The sequence below is a fragment of the Saimiri boliviensis genome, chromosome 1 (genome assembly GCF_048565385.1).
Source record: "Saimiri boliviensis isolate mSaiBol1 chromosome 1, mSaiBol1.pri, whole genome shotgun sequence".
Taxonomy (NCBI): Eukaryota; Metazoa; Chordata; class Mammalia; order Primates; family Cebidae; genus Saimiri; species Saimiri boliviensis.
The window spans coordinates 182,258,682-182,280,421 of record NC_133449.1 but is presented as its reverse complement, the minus strand read 5'-3'; the positions used below and the strand labels follow the sequence as shown (position 1 = coordinate 182,280,421).

General features: G+C 40.1%; 1 protein-coding gene across 1 annotated transcript in view; it reads left to right on the top strand.

Moving 5' to 3' along the window:
• CCDC192 (coiled-coil domain containing 192) overlaps window positions 1-21,740 on the top strand; it is a 200,929-nt gene that overhangs the window by 121,934 nt on the left and 57,255 nt on the right. Inside the window, exon 6 of the mRNA XM_003920637.2 lies at window positions 15,060-15,192. Within this exon, the coding sequence (XP_003920686.1) occupies window positions 15,060-15,192 (133 nt within the window). The remainder of the gene's footprint in view (window positions 1-15,059; window positions 15,193-21,740) is intronic.

Below are 21,740 nucleotides of genomic sequence, written 5' to 3'. Positions count from 1 at the left end.
GAGAGAGTGAGAGAGATTTATGTTATGAAATTGGCTCACGTGATTGTGGGGACTGGCAAGTTTGACAGCTGTAGGGTGGGCCGGTAAACTGGGAATGCAGGTAAATGAGTTGATGTTGTAGTTTTCCGTTCTCAATCTGCAGGATGAGCCAACAGGCAGGGTTTCTAGGTTGCTTTCTTGAGACATGATTGCTTCTTCTTCAGAAAACTTTAGTCTTTGCTCCTAAGGCCTTCAAAGAATTGCATGGAGCCCATTCACATTACGAAGGGTAATCTGTTGTGCTTGATGTCAACTGATTATGAATGTTAATCAGACCCACAAATACCTTCACAGCACATCCATGATAGTGTTTGACCAAACATCTGAGCACTCTAGCCTGGCCAAATTGATGCATAAAATTAATCATCATGCAGGGTGACAGCTCAAAGTCTCCATTTGCTTATATGTGTAATGGGAATAGCAATAATATTTATTTCATGGAGCTGTTGTTTGTGTAAATGAGTTAATACATATAAAACACCTAGAACAATACCTAGCCCACAGCACGCACCAAATAAATGTTAACCACTATAAATATTAGTATTAAATTATAAATCCGATACTATTGGCCACCTGCATAAATCATTACAATCACCTCCCATTGCTTTTAACCTCATGCGCCAGGCTTCTGTCTGTCTTTGCAGGTTCCCAGTCTCTCTGCCGGAGGCCCGCTGGATTCCATCCAGGCCCTGGTGCTCACCATTTCTCTTTCCATTGTAAGACCTTTACACACAGTATTTCCTCTGCCCTAATGCTCTTTTCTCCCTGCATTACCTAATTAATGCCTCTTATCCCTAAGGTTTCCTTCAACTGTGAAAATCTTTTCTAACTTCCTTAATGAGGTCACTTTTCTTATCATAAGCCTTCAGAATGCCATGTGTCATTCCCTCATAATACTTGTCACAGTTGGCAACTGACTGAATCTGTGTGATTATTGTAAGTCTGCTTCCATACCTAAGTTCTAAATACCAAGAAGGAAGAGACTAGGATTGTCTTGCTTATCCCAGTATTCCCTGGGTTGCTAAGTTTATCTGTGATAAACAAATAAAGGCTTTATACATCACCGCATGAGGCATTTACCAACTCATAGCACCAGCTTACAAAGAAGAAAGAGAAGAAAGGCCCAGTCACTGTAAGAATTCATAACGACCATTTCACAGCTAGAAAAATAGAAGAAAGAGACAAAATCAAGTCCACAATTTGCAGCTGTATTCAGAATAAAGGAGCCAGCTAATATTTCATAAGGGAAGGAAAACAATACAATAAAGTCACATTAAATCACCATCAAGGGGCTCAAATCCTTTGACAATGTGTGTGCTTGAAAAAAACACCATGGCATAAAAATTGTGCTCAGTATAGGTGTACTAAATGAATAAATGAATCATGAAGCTCTACCTGGAGCATTTGTCTTTTCACCAGCAAACAATGCCAGTGTCCCCATAGAGCTTATATTCTCGTGACTACTAATTCCCAACTGCCTTTTTCCTTAGGGTAGAGAAAGATCTATCCCTTGAGGAGAAATCCCTGAGTTACTTTGTGCCTGAGATGTTTATGTAGACAAACTAAATTATAGAAAAAGCTATAATTTACAGCTTACCTTTAATTCTTTTCTTAAATATTAACCAACATGTTTTGTGAGTATTTGTTAAATAATAAAACGTATTTGTTAATATTTAACTCAAGTTTCTGAGAGGGTCTTCTCTCAGTCAAACATCTCTGTGATCAGACACAAGAATCTGTATTTTAATTAGTCCCCCATGTGAGTCTTACATTTCCTTGTGTTGGAGAACTACTACGAGGGTTCTGGAATCTGGCTGTGCAACACAATCACCTGGGAAGTGTCTCCAAAATACAGATAACTTCAGTTCCACCTTAGCTCTGATGAATCAGTCTCTAGGAAGAGGACCCAGGAGGTCCATTTTAAAGTTTTTTGTTTTTTGTTTCTTCACCAATCTCATGAGGTGAAGGAACTTGCTGAGAAACGCAAGAAGCTGCAGAACCCATGGAGTGGCGGCCAAATCTTCCTTCAGGATGTCAAGAAACCAGACCATGATGACTGGGAGAGCGGGCAAAATGCGATGAAGTGTGTATTACATTTGGGAAAAAATGTGAATCAGTCACTACTGGAGGTGCACAAACTAGCCACTGACACAAATGACCCCCATTTGTGTGACTTCATTAAGACGCATGACCTGAATGAGCAGGTGAAATCTATCAAAGAATTGGGTGACCACGTGACCAACTTGCACAAGATAGGAGCACCCTAATCTGGCTTGGCTGAATACCTCTTTGACAAGCACACCTTGGGAGACAGTGGTAATGAAAGCTAAACCTTAGGCTAACTTCCCCACAGCCATGGGGTGACTTCTGGTCACCAAGGCAGTGCATGCATGCTGGGGTTTCCTTGACCTTTCCTATAAGTTGTACCGAAACATCCACTTACGTTATTTGATTTGTACCATTCCTTCCAATAAAGACATTTGGTACCCAGAAAAAAAAAAGTAAGTATTTTTAGGAAGAGAGAATGAAATTTATAATTAAAAGGTGAAAAGTTTCAGTTAATCTGGAAAAGGCAAGTATTGTAGTTATTGTGCTACCATGATCACTACTTCAAGAAATGTCTTCTGCCCAGTAACAAACAGATGGAAGCAACCCTTGTATTTATCCATGGACAAATGAATCAGAATACATATACATACCATAGAGTAGTATTCAGCTTTAAAGGCGATGGAAATTATGGTACATGGTACTGACAGACTTCATATAAATGAAGTGCTAGATTTGTAATGAAATTAGAGAAGACACCTTGCTGGAGAGTAAATTGTGAATGAAGACATCATGCTAAGTTAAATAAGTCAATCACAAAATAAACACTGTGTGATTCCACTTAACATGAGGTACTCAGAAGAGTCAAATACATAAAATTAGAAAGCAGAATTTTAGTTGCCAGAGGCTGGAAGGAGGAGGAAATGGGAGTTGTTGTCTAATGTGTATTGGACAGTTTTGCAAGAGGAAAACTTTCTGGAAATCAGTTGCACAACAATGTGCCTATATGTAATACTACTGAACTGTGCACTTAGAAATGGTTAAGATGGTATATTTTATGCTATGCATTTTAAAATCACAATTAAAAAGAAAAAAAAAGTCTTCTCATTGAGAAGCCAAATTCCTTTGTGACTCAGAGTAATTGACATTGTCAGTTTAGATAAGGGACTATAAAACTGAAATTAGAGCAAGTAGAAGTCACTTTCAACTTTGATGCATAACATGTGAGCAAAGTTAGAGAGCATATTATTCAACTATTTGTTCCTTTAAACAGTCAAAAAGTATGTATTTGTTGTGCCTCTCCTGAGCTTTAGTTTTACAGAAGATTGGCTGGCCTTGGGTCAGCCTCACTTTTACCTCGAAGAAATCAGATTCAATCCAGGGTGTACCAAAGATGTCTTTCTGGGCACCAAATATTTTCGTATCTGAGTGGTCTTGTTTCAGGCCACTGTTGCTTCCACTATTAAAAAGGATGATTAGAAAGTTTGAGTTCAAAACAGAACTGATTAACTACAACTCCCTTGAGTTTTCTGGGTCAGAACCACAACAGGAAAACCACCATTTATCTACGCTGGGAAATCCTCAAACTTCTCTTTATGAACAACTCATATGATTTTTCCTAAATTTTACATTCTCAGACTCGGGGAAGTTGTGACACCACAAGTCACTAGTGAGAGATGAGGCAAGAGATTTTAAGCCAAATCCACAAGTTCCCTCCCTACCCGTCATCTCTGCATATCTCCCAGAAATGAGCCTGTGTTGAAGGAAACAAGTTTAGTGGGCTACCAGAAAGGATATTGAGATCTACTTGAAGATCCTTGCTTGGGAGTTCAGATTCATGTGCTGTCTTTTCAGTGCTGGATTTGTAATGGAATTAGGTAAGACATCTTGCTGATGAGTAAATTAACCAGAGAGTCCTTGAAGTCAACAAAACCAAAGAATAATCTGTATGTGATGATTTGTTTTAGAGCAAGGACATTGTTTAGACTTGTTAAAATATGCAATATGAAACTTACTAATATCTCCATAGTAAAAGTTCACATTACCACCACACCTTTCCTCTCTCACTGTTTACATGCTATGTACAAGTATCAAGTGCTTCTTTTATTGGGTCATGTTTTGGCAACCTCACCTTGCAAACGTATAACCCAATTCACTTGCAACATCACACGCTGAAATTAAACTTTTGTTCTAAGGACTATTAGAAATAACTATATAAAAATCTAAAGATTCTTGTCTCTCCACCTGTGAAACGTGGCTTTATAACATGAACAAAAAGCTTCTCTAAAGAGGGGAGGATAAGAAAATAAAATAAAAATAAAGTCACAGCTGAAATGTTGAGTATGAGAAATGAAACTTGATTTAGAGTGCAAATACTGCTTAAAGTTCAGATCATTTCCCCCAAGTGCTCAACTATTCCACAGAGCAGGACTGATACCTTTTAGTAAAGAAGTTTTCAGCTGTGGCATTTCAGATTTCTTTTATCACCTTTAAAAGTTTAGGGTGTAGGTTTCCCTAATGGTCAAGGACAGGAGCTACAAAAATGCTGAAGCGAGAAGTTAAGCTAATCATTGTCAGACTGAGACTCTAAGGTTTTAATTCAGAAAAATAAGGTGTGATTTTGTTTCGGTATTGGAAACATGGTTTCCTTGTCATCAAATGGACACAGACTACAGGGTCATCCATACTAGGTCAAATATCTTTAGTAACACATTCATAAAATCGTAGGACTATGGACAGAATGGGGGGGACTATAAAGTACGTGTGCACTGAGACCCCCAAAGTGACCTTGCCTTGTAGCTAAATGAACTTGAAGTGGTTCAGGTTTCATCTCTGGGTTATATCTGTCATTGTCAAGACCACATGTTTTATTTGAAAATCAACTCCTTTCATTGCTTTGTGCCTCTAGTGCCCTGAGGAACTTGGTTTCTCTAATTAAAGAACAGGACAGAATTGTAGTGGCACTTGCTGCCCCGCTGAGACTTTTTTTATATTATGGTGCTCCCTGTGTTACAGTCAACAACTGAGAAGCAACAAAGAGGAAATTCAAGTACAGCGAGTTTTCGGGGCAGCAATAACAACTAAACTGTTGAACGTTGTCTGCGGTTCTAGATAAAAGTTGTTGTTCTCAGTAGGTGCAGACCACGTAGCATCGGTTCTGTAGCTCAGCACTACTACGTGGTTATGAGGATCCCAAGGAAGAAAACCTCCACTTCCTCAACTTATTCTTACATTTCCCAGTCATTTTGATATTCTAGTGAATATTCCCTTTCATGTAAAAGAGTCAAAAAGGAAAACCACATCTTGAGCCAGGAGCCAAGTTTGATGCTTTAATTTTTAGTAACGTTTCCATAAGCATTTAATGTCCTTAGTCAAATTAACTGTCAAACATTGCTTCTAATGAAGCTGATGGAAAATTTTACATTTGCTTAGGGAAAAACTTAGCTTGAGATTCTTGCCTCTACAAAACCATTTTTTGTTTCCAGACACATACTAGATGAAAGCAATTGAAAAATTAAAGAATTGACTCATTTAATTGCAGCTATATAATATTCAACTTACAGATAATATTGTTAAGTCACATGCTCACATGATTCATTGATTGCCAAGAATCAATCACTTTCTCAGAAGTTCTACTTATAAACATAAAGATTCTAAAGTATTAATATCAGTAACACTATTAACTAACACCATGCAACTCAGCAGTTTTCAAAACATTCACCCACATACTCCTTTACTTTTAACACAGAAAACACATGTTTATATGCGATCATGTCCATTTTACATTAAACCTAGACATTTCTTCTGTAAATGTGTAAATTAACTCTGCCATAAGAAACCTGCAGTTTTTAAAAATACGGTATTTTATGGGAAAACAATGCATATCACAGAAAATCTGCCACTTGGCTGTTTTCTCTAATTTCTCCTGTACAGTGTGCAAAGCGATTTCACGCTGTTATAAGCATCTTTGCTCCTCTTATGATAATTTTCCTTTTCTCTACTTCAGTTATTTTATCATTTGTAAGTTATTTTAAGGCCAGCTCTTGTACTTTGCTGTACCTGTATCCCGTGTAATGTCACTGCTTTCAGGGCACAGTGGGGTTTGTAAAGGAGAAGAATATTCATTGGGAAAGTTAATTGAATCAGGTTTTCCTTACTACACCAAAAACCCGAAAGGTGAATTAAGTACCTTAGTGCTTCAATACCTCAGTTTTCCAGTTCTTGAACACATGCCTGTGCTTTTTGATCCCAGATAAGTCACAGATGGCCAATAGCTGTTAATTTTCTTCCAGAAGACAGCTTCAGTCAAGTTCAAAGGGAGTGCTGGACACAGAAAAAGCAAAGTATCTTGGCCAATTACAAAGTTATTGCCCTTCGTTATTTTTGTAATTATGTGAGAAGAATCCTTTCTCACCACTTGTAAATTCTATCCTCTCTGGTTTCTGTGCTCTTCCACACACGTCACTTCTCACAGATGTTTGCTAATGATATTATACCAACAACTGTAGAGGTGGGGCTGAGAAACTGAAATTGCTTCACATATAGCTTTGGCCCTTTGGGCGCTTTCTGTCCCCAGGGGGAATTGGACTGGAAAACAGCTTCCTGCCAGGCACTTCTAGATGTGACACTGTACTTCCCTCTCTGTTCTCAGGGTGTGATTTGAGATTGTAAGACCCAAGAGGAGATCTGGCTTTACCAGAGCTGGCTTTACCAGACCTCCTCGGTCTGTTTTCTCTTTGCATGACCTGCTTGAGCTCTCAGTTTTGTTCTTTGCTATGCTCAGCCAGTAATAAAAAAACTTGTTTATTGAATTATAGGTTCTTTGCTTCTCAAAAATCTTGATTATCAACTTCATTGATGTTTACTGGGTAAAAAGATGCAGCAGCATTACCCAAAGGAAAGAACCTGCAAGTAGAACCTTGTTAATCTCAGAAATGGGTTGGGATTTTTTTAATTGACATTTGAATATGACATATAGCATAATGCTCTATGAAAACAGGTTTGGTAATAGACATTGATTCTTTTTTTTTTTTTTTTTTTTTTTTTTTTTTTTTTTTTCAAGATAGCAAGATCTTCTTTGCCTAGACCATTCTATCAATTTCCTGGACCTTTCTCCCTGTTCCACATGTACTACATAAAAGGACCTGATTCCAGTCCTCCCTGGTGAAAGCTGCCTGTCAAAAGGTCCTGCTGCTTGTGATACTGGAACCTTACACTTGAGGAATCTTAGGTCCCACTCCAGATTCCTATGACATACCCATCCCATTGCTCTTCAGTTCTTATGGTCAAGGAGCAGCATAATATGGAGTCAGGTCAATCAGACAAGGGGCAATCAGACAAGGAATCAAAAAGCCTGGCTCTGAGTTCTTCCTCTTGCAGCTTTATATTAATGAATTTTGACAAATTAATTCATTTTTGTTGTTTCTACTTTTCTATCTTCAAAATGCTGGACAGTTTGTCCTCTAAGAGGGCATACAATTCTGTGTCATCCAAGATTTGATGATTCCATCTGACTAATTCATGCTGAGTGGTCAAGTCCATGTCTTTAAGACTTCACGGTCAGAGGTTAGACACTCCTTTCACTTGCTTTAAAATAGGTTTATAGAATGTGAAATGCCCTGGCCGAGTGTGGTGATTCACGCCTGTAATCCCATTACTTTGAGAGGGCAAGGCAGGCAGATCACTTGAGGTCAAGAGTTTGAGACCAGCCTGGGCAACATGGTGAAACCCTGTCTCTACCAAAAAATACAAAAATTAGCTGGGCATGGTTGGGGGCACCTGTAGTCACAGAGAAAGACTCTGTCCAAAAAAAAAAAAATAGAATCTAAAATGCCCACTTATCAAAACTCCCCACAATGTGAAACACTAGGTAAGACCCGGTGGCATGCACAGCATAGTGATAGAAGGCAACGTCTAGAGATAGACCTCAGAGATTTGAACTGTGACTCACTGTTTCACTTTGGCCAAGATACTTAAACCTTTCTCTGTCTCAGTATTTGCATCTAAAAATAGGATTTATAATACTTCTACTTTGTCAGCTTGTTATAAAAATGAAATGAGGCTGGGCGCAGTGGCTCACGCCTGTAATCCCAGCACTTTGGGAGGCCAAGGCAGGTGGATCACCTGAGGTCAGGAATTTGAAACCAGCCTGTCCAAACATGGTGAAACCCCCAACTCTACTAAAAATACAAAAAATTAGCTGGGGATGATGGTGGGTGGCTGTAGTCCCAGCTACTCAGGAGGCTGAGGCAGGATAATCACTTCAACCTGGGAGGTGGAGGTTGCAGTGAGCCGATATCACACCACTACACTCCGGCCTGGGCAATAAGAGCAAAACTCCGTCTCAAAAAAAAAAAAAAAAAAAAAAAAGAAAGAAAGAAAGTAGTAGTACATATACGTTCTCAGAATGATGCCTGGCACATTAGAGGTAGCCGATAACGATTAGCATCTCTCTGGAACGCTCCCAGCAATGGCCTGCCTACCTCATGTAGGGGAGGGCCGCACACCATATTTTACAGCAAGGGGCAAGAGGAAAACTTGCATTTTAAAGCCTCGAGGTCCACCTGGCCCCTCACCCCTGCCTGGCTCTGCTCTCTGCCTGAAGCAGCACCAGCTGGACCAGGCCCTGCTGGTCTTTCTCCCGCCCGGCCTCGGAACCAGCTGTTTTCCCTAAGGTGAAGGTTGATGCCGGGGCGGGCTGTGAGCAGGGCTGGGTCAGTCCGCATTTATTTTACTTTGAGAAGAGGCTCCCCTGGCCCTGCTTTCCTGCAGGGAGGTGGCCACCCCATGGGACGCCATCAGCTTGGGCCAGACGGCAGGTGGCAGGAACGGAGAAGCTGGCTCTGCTGGCCAGGCGAGAGGCTGGACCCACCCCCCAGCTGCCGCTGCCCTCCCACCCAGCTTAGCCCCTTCTGCGCCCACCTGCCTGGGAACCGGACCTGTACATAGTGCACAGATGTTTGATTTAAATAAATAAGCAAAACGCTAAAAAGAAAAGAAAAAAAAAAAAAAAAAAACCCTTACTATTAGAAAGTTCTATTTTATCATTGGAATTCACCCCAAGTGTAAGGCTATCTCTTCATCTTGTATTAATTTGTAGTTTGTCTTCAATAAACACATACAGGCATCCTGGAAAGCAGAACATCTGTTGGCAAATGCCACTTCTATCTCTAGTAACTATTTATCCTACAGAGGGAAAGAACTGAGAGTTGGCTCCAACTACAGGCAAATTCTTCCCCTATAGTGAGTCAGGTTGTTTGCTGAATTACTGGGATTTCATTTTCTTTTTATTATAAATCCCAAACCTATTGGGTTTCAGGGATAACTAAAATATATTTCTATAGCATTTTGCAATATAAAATAAGGTGAGTCGGGACTCAAACAGGAGGGCTACTGCAAAGAGCTGAAAGGTGTTAGCTTTGATTTCCAAGCTCTGACTATCTTGGTCATCAAGCATCTACCAGTGGTCATGTGGGGTCAGGCTCTGGGTCAAGGTTAGGGTGAGTCCTAAGGGTTTGTGTATCAACTAACTCCCCAAAACTTTATCACATTAAATAAGAAAAAGCTACGTCTTGCATTTGTAATTGTTTTTTATTCAAGGCATTTGTAAGAAAAGTTCATCTGATCCATTCTTTTTCACTTAAGATGATTCAACAGAATGGTCACAATAACCAGAAGCAATTCAGGATCCTCTGAGGAGAGATGCCAAGGGGAAAGAGCAATACCTGGCTCAGAGTGCCCTTAGCTGGGATCATCAAATCTTCCCTTTATTTCCTAGGTTCTCTAGAGATATCATGGCAGCCCATGCAATAAAAGCCATCACACCTCATCAGCACACGTCAATGCTAAATTTTTACAACCAAGTCATCACATTGCCTTTCTAGGTTACCTTGAAGTAACTTTAAAAAACCTAATGGTGCTATTGATTAGCGCAGACTCATGTTGTCATTGGAAAGACAAATCAACATCTGAAATAAAAAGACCGTGGTTCAAGTTCATTTAGCTGTCTACTCACTGTACATCAAGGAATAGGACCATTTGAACTCTCTGGCAGCTCAAACTTCTCGTCTCCATAGAGAGTTGCGAACACAGATGAGTTAGGTTTCATCAGTGGGTAGTGGCTGCTGAAAGTTTGGCTAAAGGGTTGTGAATCCAGGGGAGCAACACAGGGTGAAAGAATCCCCAAATCGAAGGCTTGCCATGGACTGAAAAGGAACATATATGACACATACTTGACATCCTTAGATTTTAAAATATTCTCCTGAGGGTACTATAGATACAAAACATTTAAAATTGACTTTTAAAGACAAGTTGTAGGCAAATTCTATCACTATTATAAGTCTCATTATTATTGATTGGCTATTAGAAGAGAAATGCAAGGAAGAACCTATCTACACCTTCAGTATGCAAACCAAATTCTCTTTTATGTCCTCAGTAGAGAGCATTTTCTTAGTGGGCCACTGAAGACAAAACCCCTTTGTTACACAGGCTAAGAGAAGGAGGCTGGGATGGACAGAGTAGAGTTCAGACAAAGTGGGAGGAAGCTCTGCCCTGGCAGGCTCAAGAGAGAGCGGCTGTGAGGAGCAAGAGGCAGTGCCTTGGAGTGCTCCTCGCATCATTACAGGCGGGCAGCCACTGACTTAGCCTAGGCGCCGGGCCAGCTCTGGCAGGAGATTGAATCAAGGCTATTTGCATGTCTGTTTTCAGACCATTAAGTTAAGTTTTGTCTACTCATCCAGAGCGAGGAGGAGATCAATGCAATCATGCAGAAAACTTAATTTCTAAAAAGAAAAAGAAGAATGGAAACGTCCTGCTTTCAATAAAGTACAAATTTTATTTTCTGTAAAGTGTGACAACTCCCATTTTATTCTATGTAAAGTTTCAACTCTTCACTAAAACACTGAAGTATCCTTAGAAAAGGTGCTTAGAAAAGATAGTGTTTTAGTGAAGAATTGAAACTTTCTCTTATGTGTTTTAAGAGTAATGACAAAACCAGAAAAACCTAACTCCCACACAGTATACACGGTGCTGGGTACTGTCATTTCTATGTTATGTCCTTGGATCCCCACAGTAGTCCTAGGACATGAATCTAAGGCTTAGAAATGTCATGGGCCAGGCAATTGGGTAATTGCCACAGTTTAAAGTATGTGGAAATACCCAGAAATTTTAAATAGTGCTGGCAACTTTGTGCGGACGATCTTCTATGAATAGTTCCCTGGTTATTTCTAATTCTCATTGACTGGAATAATGCAAGCCATTCAGCAATATGATACGAATAGATATTTCCTTTTCAAAACATTGCACAAATACATGATTTCCTCCCTCTTTCCACCCAGTAGGAGAAGTAGGAAAAGAGCACAGTAATAGGAATTTACCTCCAAGCTATAAAGCCTTCCTATCCTTTTAGTAATTACCAAAGAGAGTTCCTAGTTACTAAGGAGACCATAACACACTGCATTAGATTCAAATACAACATTTGGGTTGCCTGACTAGTGAACACCAAACAGCAAGGAAAATATTATTGTTGCTGAAATCATTTGATGTCCATGACTAATAAAAAAACATGTTAGCAAATTGAATTATTTGAAATGCCCAAAGGGCTTGGTTAAAGCCATGAATTAATAGCATACAGAGTTTTTTCTGGAGAAAATAAAAAGAAAAGATGAAGATGTTGAACTATTTTAAAATGTATCTGAGTAATCAAAAGTTCTCAATAGAAACCTTAGACAACCAATCTAGGTCTTTCAGCCAATTTTTAATTTAAATTTCGTTTTCCTCTCTTTTATAGCTAAATAATAAAGTTTGTACATTTTGAGTCACGTTATTCTTGAATTCTAAGGGACCCAAAGGCTTTCTTGGCCTTCTTATCCAACTTCTGACAAATACCAGAATTATCTTTAAAGTGTACCAGCTGTACCAACCCTGGAGGCTTTGAGAGCTGAGATGTCCATTCTCTTATGTTCTGTGCCCCTGGGGAGCTGGAGAAAGCCAGAATCGGAAAGAGTAGGGAGGTTGAACTTCCAATGACCTCTCAACCCAGGTCCACAGGTCACTAGGGGCCTGCCTGAAGATGTCCATCCGGTCCCTGCTTCATCTTTCCCAGAGCAGAAGGTCTTTGCCAGGATGCATCCTATCCTGTTCTGGATGCAGCTCTGGTGGTTGGAGGTGCTTTCTCATAGTGTGCCAGCATCTGCCTCCTCATGGTTTCTACCCATTGTTCTTCATGGGATCTTGAGAACAACACTGTTGGACTCAGCTTCCTCTCCTCTTGAATAGTCCTTTAGGTAACTAAAGTCAACTGCCGTGACTACTCCGTATATGTAATGTCTTCTCCAAACTACATAGTGTTAATTTCTTTCTCAGATAATAAGGTAAATATACAGGGACAGAACATACAGTCACCATAAAAGACAGAGAGCAAAGTGGTCTGGTAATTGAATATTTTTTTAAAAGGAGTTAAAATTTGTACCTAGAAAGCTGAAATTCTTAACTGATATTGAGAAACCTTGTGTCTGTCCACTGAGTTCCCGCATTCTAGCCATCAAGTTATTCCATCAAGATGAAAATGTAGCTTGTTAAGACTTTTTCTTAGTGACAGACACCATGCCAGCTCCTAGTGACTGTTCACTAATTCTCACCTCACTGCATTTATTTTTTCTTGTGTTTATTTACTGTCAATGCATACTTTGAGAAAAGTTTCTAGAAAACAATAAATATCTGCATATGAAGAGTTGTGACATGATTTGAGAATTTGAATACCGTTTACTAAGAATTAAGGGAGGGGCAATGTAAGGAAGCTAAATCTTGAGTTCTTTTCCCGCCAATATCTTATAATGAAAAATTGCAAACATACAAAAAAGTTGAAATAATCGTATAGTAAACACCGTATAACTCAACAACTAGATTCTACAGGGAACATTTTACTATATTTGGTTTATCATGTATCTATGGTTTCTCTTTATGCATTTCAGTGCAACTTGCTCTCACCAGCACACCTAGTCCTTAATATCTCAGCATGCATGTCATTGTTAGCTCTTTCTGGACACTTTCTAGCACTCCCTTCACAATCTGTCTTGCCGTATTTTCCCTCATTCTCTCCACTTTCCCAGTTTTCATTTCTGCATCCTTCCTCCTACTCTATATCTCCAAAGTTCTAAATGGCAAAAAGAAAGTGCAGGAATTTGAGCACGAAACAGTTTGGAGTAGAAAAGGTCAATGGTGACCATCCAGGGCCTCACAAGGTGCTGTCACCGCAGGCCCGGGATAGATGAGGTCCTCATGAACAAGCTGACTCAAACCAACTCACAAGAGACGGAAGTATATGTTAATATGCCAGCTTCATAATTAAGAAACACAGCTGTCCAGCCATCAAATACCCAGGCAAATTTCTTGGTCAGCTCAGGTTCTCCTGAACTAATCTACATGACAAGCCAAATTATGAAGGCTTTTAGTAAATAGAGGCTCAGAGAAGGGGAATTAGAAGGTCTTCATGGCTTGGAGGCAGAGACCTTATCAGCCTCCGTGTTTCAACAGCTGGCCAGCACCATGCCTGACACCCAGAGTGGATGCCTCCTAACAATTAGTATTACCTCTTTACAAGTACTGCCATGAAACCAGACACCTGGGTTGTGGCTTAGGGCACCTGTCACCTGGATTGTGCTGGCCAAACCCTGACAAATTCTACCCTCCAACTCCCTGTAAAGAAGTTCCGTGACTACCAGTCCCCTTTGAGTAACATATTTCTTTTAGCAGTGTTTATGCCATTAACTAAGCTTTAGTGAAGTCCTGATCTTCTTGTTTTGGGTCTAGATGATAACCTGATCTGGATGATCTCTCAAAAGTTTAGCTCTCATAAATCCTCTGGGCGATGTATACTGTTGTCCTGGCAGCAAAACAAAAAGTGAAATGAAGGGTTTTGAAATGAGAGGCCTGTTTCTATTTAAGCCCAATTTTGATGACTTGATTTTACTGGTGTTACTCTCAAAGAGAAGTGTGGTTTTCTGTTGTCTGAGTATACTGCCTTCAGAGGCCTTCCCTAGTGGCAAAAACCATCCCTTTCCTGTCTCAAGATTTATGTCTGATAAGAAATGTTAGTAGATTATTTTCTGGGCTTCCTAATTACCAGCCCACAAAGACTTGGCAAGATGAGCTTTTCAATGGAAAGTTAGCTACACAAAAGCAACCCGGAAGTGCAAATGCAGCACTTTTCACAACAGACAGCTTCTCTGAAGTTGCAGATAAACCCAATTTTAACGAATTAAATCTACTTTGAAACCCTAAAAGGAACTCTTGAGTCATGAAGTCCCGAGGTGAATCCTTTGGTTATGTAACAAGTTCCTAATGCAGTTCTCCCAAAGATTTAGATCTCATAAATCAAATTATTTTATAGCAAAGCATTCCTGTTCATTACTGCTTAAAAGCCATTCCTATGCTTGAACTATTCTTGACATTTTCCCCATGTGGATCCCATGTTAAATATTGGAAAACATCAGCATTTGGTGGTCGCATCACACACTTTAGAGTTTGTTTGAAAGCAAACCATTATAGTATTGGGGGGAATGGCTTAGAATCAAGGCTCTGACTATTTCACATGAGTCTACTTACAGACTGGGAAAAAACCCTGATACTAGTAGGCATTAGCACCTCAGTGGTAAATGCCAACTGGCAACTAGAATTCTTCTCTAACTGCCTCTTTTATAAGCAACAGGGTTCTGACCCAGATAAAAACTCTGCAAGAGGGTGAAAGGTACTATGATGTAGACAGCGGGCTTTCTTTATTGGAGCTTCAAATGTTCTGACAGGAGCACGTACACCGCTACACGAACCTCAAACAAAACTCAGTCTAGATAAACAGGGAGTGTTTCATCTACGCAGACTTCAAAGGCAGTGTTGGCTCCGACATCATTAATTCCTTTTATTCCTTTGATGTGTCTGTCCCTCATGATGGAAACTGTTATTATTATTATGTTTTAAAGAAACTAAAGCACAAAAAGAAAGTGAAAAAGCTACAAACTGATTTGGCAACAGCTAAGCAAGAGGCTGCCATCACAGTCCTGGAACTCGATGAGAAGATAAAGACTCTATGTGAAGGAAAGCCAGCCCCTAGAGGTCAGTATTACCACGTGACAGATCTACATTGGCCCGTCCACTGCGTGATGTATGTAGTTACATTGTCAATGAAACAAAAATGGAAGCCATAGGCCCGGCCTGACCTCTGTGTGGCACCAATAGAGACAGCACGTGAACTACTAACTCCAGGCTGGATTCACATTCACCTGGAGAGGAGCAGGTTTGCTCGTAAAGGGAAAGTCTTTGAGGCTGAAGAGCTGGACTGAAATAGATCTGAGAAGTGTCACCGGACAAGCTGGTGGTAGTAAGGGGAGGGCAGGGCCTAAGAAGGAAGGCGGGCACCTGCAGGGACTGGGCTCTGGAGCAAGACGGAGCTGTCTGAAAGCACAGACTGACAGAGTAGGGCATGGGGAAGAAAAGAGAATCTTAAAAAAAAAAAAAAAAAAAAAAAAAAAAAAAGGCAAATGAACCAGAAACAAGCAGGGCAGTCTGGCACGAGATGAAATCTGGGTAGTTCAGAAAATTGTTAACAGCCACATTGGTTTTGATTTTTTAAAAAAAGGCTTCTCCAACTAAGAAACTATAAACACCATTAGGCAACAAACAAGCAATAAACAAAAAAATCCCAAGTCTCAGACTGTTAGTTTAGCAAGAATATTAGTTAACATGTAATACAGTACTATGGACCATGCATTTTGCTAAGCATTCCATGTCTATTTAACTCTCAGAATAACTTCTGAGGTAAGTACATTGACAAGTTCCCTAATACTAAGCAGAGGCTTAGAGATGCTCGTTACCTTGCCACAGGTTAGACCTGCGCAAACAACACTTGGCTAGTCGGCCTCTAGAGCAGCAGCTGACTGTACCCCAGTGTGCCTTTTCCAGCTTTGGGAGACTCAGGACATTTCCTCTGCTGTGTCCCAGTAATATCAAACTTCATTCCTGCCTGGTGAATCTCTTGCAAGGCTGTGGTTCCCTGGGAAAAATGTCTTTCTTTGATGTCTGCCACTCTTGCAAAGCCAGGAACATGTTATTGTTCTTACTCTGGCTTCCTTTATTACTCATAAGTAATTCTGGAAAAAGAGGAGCAATGTGGAATCAAATGGAGGAGGGAGAAGCAAGTGATGTGGTAGTTTCAGAAAACGGGACACTCCCAGCACCCTGACTACATGGTAAAGCTTTTCATATGAATTTGCTTTTCATTTTCAATTTTGAATAGTGCTTTCCCAGGATTCAAATGGCATGTAACACTGTGAATTTGAAACACAGTGTTTTTTCTTTCAATAAAACAACATGAAGGCAGTTTGTAAATTTGCTTTACCAACATTGAAACCTAAAAGAATAAAATCCATTAGAGAATGTCGTGTATTTAAAAGTCCTTATTCTGAGGCATCACCCAGATTTTCCACTGGTTTCATTAGAAGAAACTGACAGTGATTGTAGAGCACGTTGGAGAGAGTTCCCCAGCTCACTTAAGAGAAACTTTCAACTTCGCAACTGCATTTTAAACCCAGTGCAAAAAAAGTATAATTGCAAGATATCTCATTCTTGTTAGTTTCATTTTTTCAATGTTATTTACTGTCTAATGACAATTTGTCTCTTGGATATTTTGATAAGGCAAAATTTAAATAATATGGAGGGCCTAGGATCCAAACGACTTGGGTGAGAGAAGAGAACATTAAATCCTGCCCTTTTTTGTCCATTTATTCTCTTTATATTTTTTTAACTACCTGTGTAGAAAAACACAGATATTTATGAACATATATAAATTTAAAATGTAAATAATGCCAGTCACTGTAAGATCCATTATGGATCAAAACAGTGATTCTCTTTAGGCTTGCATGTTGCTTCTCTTATTTAATGGAGAAACTGAGTCAGTCGACTGACATGTAGCACTAAGATCCTAAATCAAATACTTGTACATTCTTGCTTTTTCATAGGCCCCTTGCAGCCTCACCCAAATTCAATAGTCTGGAAAATTGTCAGGGCCGCTGTGGCCCCAGCATAATATTAACTGGCATTCTCAGAAAGCTTGGTCACCTTGGCCTCTCAATTCACTTCAGAATAAAGTCTGAAAAGATGTCCAGTAACTTTAACACGCAATGACCCCTATGTAACCACAGAACAATTAGGGCTGCCCCACCCACACACACATGGTTCTGGACCTAGAACACCACCACTCCCCTGATTATCTTGTAAAACGTTTGCTTTGGGTTCTCAGACCTCTGTTTGCAAATGACAGATGCTCCGGTGGTAACAGCTTAAGGAGAAAGGGTGATTTATCGGCACATGTAAACAAACCAAGAGAGAGCATTGCACTAGGCTTAGAGTCAGATGGATTCCAGTCTAAAGTACCATCAGGAAACTGTGTCACTCATCTCTGCTTCTCTCTGCATTGGGACTTCATTCTCTCAGGCTAGATGTCCGAAGAGAATGAAAACGTGGCCACAGGCAGCTATGGGCTGCCCTCCTTATCATATAATCTCCAGGGAAGAAACAAGGCATTTTTCCACCAGCTCTACTTGGAAAAAGTGCAAGAAAGAACTCAGTCCTGGCTTAGGTTGGGTACCCATCTGTGGATATGAACCAGTCTTTGTGGCCAGGGCTGAGGAAATAAGGTTGGACAAACTGTGGTCATGTCGCCACCACTGGGTGGCAGGGCAGAGAGAAGTAAAGGTGTGGAAGGAGAATGCTCCAGCTGGCAGCTCCCACCAAAAGCACAGAGCTGGATTAGGAGAAATCCACTTTCTTAAAGGGATATCTCGTTACTGGAGAGGAGTGATAGGCAAAACCAGTATCTCCTAGCCAGGTGTGGTGATGCATGCCTGTAATCCCAGCTACTTGGGAGGCAGAGGCATGAGAATTGCTTGAACCTGGGAGGCAGAGAGGTTGCAGTGAGCTGAGATCATGCCGCTGCGCTCCAGCCTTGGTGAAAGAGCAAGACTCTATCTTAAAAAATAAAATAAAATAAAATAAATTTCAAAAAAAACACAACATCTCCAACATACCCTCAGCTAGTGGTCAAGTTAAAACAGCGTAGGCCAGGTGCAGTGATCCCCACCTGTAATCCCAGCACTCTTGGAGGCCAAGGTGGGCGGATCATCTGAAGTCAGGAGTTCCAGACCAGCCTGGCTAACATGGAGAAACCCCATCTCTACTAAAAATACAAAAACTAGCTGAAAATGGTGGTGAGCTCCTGTAATCCCAGCTACTCTGGAGGCTGAGGCAGGAGAATCGCTGAAACCTGGGAGGCAGAGGTTACAGTGAGCTGAGATCTCACCACTGCACACTGGCCTGGTGGACGAAGTGAGATTCCATCTCAAAAATTTAAAAAATAAAATAAAATACACACACAGACACACACACACACATACACACACACACACACACACACACACACACATAGTATAATATTTAATGAGCCACGCATCCCATGAGTAGTTATACTTAAAAGTGTATTCTTCTCAATGAACAAAAGACCTTCGTGATCTAAGAAATAAATCTCCAGTGGTATAATTTCAGATCCCATAATAAATAGAGAATGAACCACTTTGGAAAAGGAGTTCCCTCCTAGCCGTTAGTAAGTGATATATGGTCACCTACTCAGAAGGCTTGCTTTGTTGTAACAATTATTACAGAAGGGAAAAAAGTGTTGATTCTAAGTGACATTTGTTCTAAGTGACAGATTAATATTAAGCTATTTCTCTGTTATAGTTACAAACTGATGCTTACAGTTCTAATAAGCAGATTAATGAAATGTTTCCAAATAAATTAGAACTCCTTTTTACCTCTGTATGATTTTTCCTTGTTTGGTTCATTTTCTAAGCAGTCTATAGGTCATTCAGGTCTGCCATTCAGGTCTTCTGATAAGCAGGATCAGAGGGATGCTCCAGAATATTAGGAATATTTTTAGACATATTCATATTTGAATTAATGAAACAGTGTACTACTAAACTTCTTCCTTTTTAAAAATATAAACACGGTAAACTATTTCATTAGCAGTGTGCTTAAATTACCTCCAAGGAAATAAACGATTTAAGTCAATGGAAAGTTCAGCTGAAAAGAAAAGCACCTTTATTACAAAACTGGCATGGCAGGAAACTGACTTACAGCCTGAGTGTTGTTTATTGATTTTACTTTGTTCTAATAATCACAACCCAAGGCGGATTCCTTCCGTCATTTCCACACCTGAAATGTTCACAGCTCTGTTTATCAGAACTCAGCAAAACACCTATCGTACACCTTCAAAGCTTGAGTCCACCTTTTGGCAAACTTCAGTATGCAGGAACCTCAGGTTAAATTTTAGAACAATCCTGTGGCCAACTGTGGTGGCTCACGCCTGTAATCCCAGCACTTTGGGAGGCTGAGGTGGGATTACCATCTGATGTCAGGAGTTTGAGACTGGCCAACATGGTGAAACCCCATCTCTACTAAAAATTCAAAGATTAGCCAGGTGTGGTGGTGGTGGCCTATAATCCCAGCTACCCAGGAGGCTGAGGCAGGAGAATTGCTTGAAGCTGGGAGGTGGAGGTTGCAGTGAGCCAAGCCCTAGCCATTGCACTCCAGCCTGGACGACAGAGCAAAATTCCATCACACACACACACACGCACGCACGCATGCACATGCACGCACGCACACACAGAAAACAATCCTTGTTTCCTTTGGCTTAGGACAGTTTCTTTGCAAAAGACCTTATTGACTGTGTCCTGTTGTTGGTGCATTAGTAGTTACTCAGTCTGATGAAAGTGCCTGCCTTTGACCAGAATATCAGGAACTTGGTTTACAGATTTCAAGCTAGTATACTTAAGGGAATGTGTCTTTCTGATTTTTTTCCTTTTAGTCTCTTTTTTCTCTCTCTCTTAATACACACGGCTACCAAATAAGGTGTCTAGCATACACATGCATGTCCCCATTATCCCAATGAAAGTTCTGGCAGCTCTAAAGTCATCTCTTTGTTTTATTCCCATTAAGGAGAAGAACTTACAAAAAGAACTTACCCGGTAGTGCTAGTACATCCCAGGGTAGGCTTATCCAATACTCAATGTCTGAATTGAGCCAGCTACACTTTTGAAGGGAAGCTTGTAATAGGATTGACATTTTAGTGATTTTCAGTGACACATAACTTTTTAAATACTACACAACTTATCCCATTTATTTTAAGTATCAGACTATTGCTGTCCTATATTCTTGAGAAAGTCTGGAAATATATTTATTTGCCAACACCCCAGAGCCAACTCTCATCAATACTTTAAAGTGTGTCTTTTATCATGATGCCGACCCCTAGGTACTCAGCTCAAACCTGCTCTTTCTTGCAGTATTCTTTTTACCTTTCCACCTGTAAACTTCCTCAGGATCAAAGTTCCCACGGCAACTAGGTATTAGGAAAAGAGGGATTTGGAGGTGATAAAAATATTCTGGAATTAGATATAGCAATGGTTGCATGCTATTTTTAACATAGTAAAGCCACTGAACTGTACATTTTAATATGCAAATTTTAAGTGTAAAATTTATATGGTAAATTGTATGTTATGTGAACTTTATCTCCATTGGAAAATAATAAACAGTGATTAAAGCAATCCTCACTAACATGTACTAAGAACCCTGTCAAGTGTAAGTACACTTTAAAGAAAGTGCATTGGACCTAAATAAAGTCTTGAGTTAGCAGCATTCCAAGCATTTAGAGTGAGGTCATCTTAATATTTACTGGAGTAAAACTAGGCTTGAATAGTTGTCTACTTGTGTGTAGGTCTGTTGAACAATGCCACCATTTCCTCTTTTAATTCCTCCCAGCCTAACTCTTTCAAAGCTGTTATTCCCCAGAATAGCAACCAATTATTTGACCAAGAGTTCTACAGGTAACCTTCTTTCTCCACTGAACACAGGTATTTATTTTATCAGTCTATCTAGGGTTTTCTAAAAAATAGTCTGGTCCTGGAATTTCACTGTTTCAGCTTCTGGGACTTCGTCAAAAACCACTGCTCACCGTCATCAGACTGCACGGGGCTCAATCCAATATGTAGTCAAAAGCGCAAGCAATGCTTTTGCACTCTCTGCTTCCTACTTCTACTGTGTCAAGGTTGCTGTGGCCTTGACAGAAAATGACAAGTACTTACTGAAAACAAAAGGTAGAAATGTCTCCCCGACAGGAATCATTATCCCACCATTTACAGGAAGGAATTTACTTTTACAGCACTGCCACTGAATTTTCAGTTACAGAAGCTACTCCAAGGTGGGATATTTTACATTTGGACCAATACACACCAGGAATTAACAGCAGGAAAAAAAATAAGAGAGCATAGGATTGATCAACTAAAGGTGTACTTTCTAAATATGACAAATTCCTAAAGAGTTTAAATATTTGTCTCATAGAAATAACTCATATTTAACTTTTTGATCTCTAGATCTCATTCAGAGATTGCCTGTGAGTTATCTCTTCCTTTGTCCACTGAAAGTATTTTTCTGAAATAGAGCCACTATACCCCCAAACCAAAGTCTTCTTCCTGATTTCAGAAGTTCCCACAATGATAAGCACCTGTTTCAGGCGTCCGTGCAGAGTTTAGAGATTTATTGCACAAAAGATCCCAAGA